At 38.6% G+C, this 2,207-nt stretch overlaps 1 protein-coding gene across 1 annotated transcript; it reads left to right on the top strand.

Annotated features, from left to right (window-relative positions):
* The first annotated feature begins 32 nt into the window (after window positions 1–32).
* Window positions 33–2,186, top strand: LOC109591596 (eIF-2-alpha kinase GCN2-like). Its single transcript, XM_020007303.1, has 7 exons — window positions 33–94; window positions 145–275; window positions 517–633; window positions 836–913; window positions 963–1,043; window positions 1,090–1,154; window positions 1,204–2,186. Exons 2-7 carry the CDS (start codon window positions 183–185, stop codon window positions 1,304–1,306), a joined length of 537 nt encoding a protein of 178 aa, XP_019862862.1. The 5' UTR covers window positions 33–94; window positions 145–182; the 3' UTR covers window positions 1,307–2,186.
* Window positions 2,187–2,207: the final 21 nt, after the last annotated feature.

Here is a 2,207-nt window from a genome sequence, read left to right as displayed (position 1 = left end):
GTGATGACATCACTAACCTCCCCTACTCCCCCTCTTGAGGATAATCCGATTGTTGGACGAGGGAACGGGAACATCCTCCGTGGGAAACTGCTGGGTTAGTGTCTGAACGACTCCATGAGTGTACGTATATCATTATGTTGCTAGGAGACAGTAGTCATGGTTACTATTCAGTGTACTGTGGCATGGAGGTTGATAGTGGCAGTCTAGTGTGTATCTATGAATGGATAATACCATGTAAGACACAGAAGAAGGCTGACACTAGGAGGAGCAGACAAGTAAGAATGATAATAATAATAATAATAATATGATAATGATAATGATAATGATAATGATGATAATAATAATAATAATAATAATAATAATAACAACAACAATGGTTTCCTCTACTCTACTCACTGCCTGTTCATAGGCTGGGGCTGGTTCAGTTGGGAGGAGTGAGGGTAACCTAGTGAGGGTAGTGTCCATTTTTACTTAGATTAGTCTCTCAAAGTTTAACTCTTGATGTATCATTAATAGGTTGCTAGTATCAGACAGGAATATGATTCATTCAGTGAGAGGTTCATCAATCACTCATCAATTGTCAAATATTTATTAATGAGACACAATCTCACCGAACATGGGATACTAGTGGAGGTACATGTACATGTATATCACTGTTCAAGGGGAAATTTTGGAGGATGTTGAGTGTTTTGATTTTACAAACATGAATTGTTCTGGCAAATACATTTACTTTTAGCTATCAAAATAGCCAAAATTTCTCCTTTTCAAAATCACCAGCTCCATGTACATGTACATGGAGCTGGTGATCCTCCTCCTCCTCCCTCCCCTGCTGTAGGTTACTATGGAGTACATTACTGGTGGTAGTCTGAACTCTCTCCTTCAAGGATCAAGTTCCTCTCCAATAACTGGAAAAGTATTTAAGCATTAATATCAATTTAATAATTTTAATTATTATTTTAAAGTCCCTCCAGCTTTATAGTAAGCAGCTGCTGGAGGCTGTAGCTTATCTTCACTCACAAGGAATAGTCCACAATGACATAAGGGTAAGCCCCTCCTAATTAAAGTATCATTATTATTATTATTAATTAGCCGTCACTGGTTTTTATTGATCCTGTTCAAGGTGTCAAACTAGCTGGTCATACCATAATCAAGAGGTTATTAATAATTAATTAATTAATCCTTCATTTATTAATTAATATTAAGGTTATCCGATTTGACGGGTAAAGTTAACGAGGAGGCGTGGCCTAGAGGCTTCTTCACTAAACTAGGAGGAAAGAAAACCGATATTTTAAAACTAGTAAATTAATAGTAAATTATTAGTGTATTATTACAATAAGTATAGGTTATACACCGAGGTCGAGGTTTCTATGGGATTTATTTACCGAGGGACGCAGTCCCGAGGTAAATAAACCCATAGCAACCGAGACCGAGGTGTATAACAGACTTCTACCATGCCAAATCTGTAGCTAAGAAACTGCCTATGATTAGCAAGGCTTTATAAAAGCACAAGGCCTCTTTACTTCTTTGTATCTTCTTAAAAGAAACGGGAAAATCTCTTCTTCACTCGCGCCATGTGTGTACAGTAAAACACGCCCAGAACACGCCTTTCCAAATTCCACTCCACCCATTAAGAAGTTTATCACATGGCCCAATGCTTTTGAGGCTCTATTTCTTTCTTTTAGATGTTCTTTGCTGCTTTCTCTGCTAAAAATGATTACTCCAGACGCCATAGCTATGCTTCGAGGTAAATAATTAGAAACCTGTTTGCTCCCGGGCTGTCCGCAAGGTAAATAACTAAGAAAACCTGTTTGGCGACTTTAATAAGTTGGCCATATTTACCTCGGCGAGGTAAATAAGCGATTATATTTACCTCGTAGGACGCAATCTGATTGGTCAATTGCAAGTAGGCATGGTAGAAGTATAGGTTATACACCGAGGTCGAGGTTTCTATGGGATTTATTTACCGAGGGACGTAGTCCCGAGGTAAATAAACCCATAGCAACCGAGACCGAGGTGTATAACAGACTTCTACCATGCCAAACCAGTTACAAACAGGTTTATTTCATTGCTTAGCAACCAGTAAATCTTTAAAAGTAGCTAGACTTCAGACACAGCGATGGAAGTAAGAGCAAAGGGGGTCATTTCAGCTGCTCTTTCCTCTACTCTTTCTCGATCTTCACCTATACTTCCCCCCTCTCTTTCTCAAT

Source organism: Amphimedon queenslandica, unplaced genomic scaffold (assembly GCF_000090795.2).
Source record: "Amphimedon queenslandica unplaced genomic scaffold, v1.1 AMPQUscaffold_7756_Cont20295, whole genome shotgun sequence".
Classification (NCBI taxonomy): domain Eukaryota; kingdom Metazoa; phylum Porifera; class Demospongiae; order Haplosclerida; family Niphatidae; genus Amphimedon; species Amphimedon queenslandica.
This window is presented reverse-complemented; position numbering and strand designations above follow the sequence as displayed.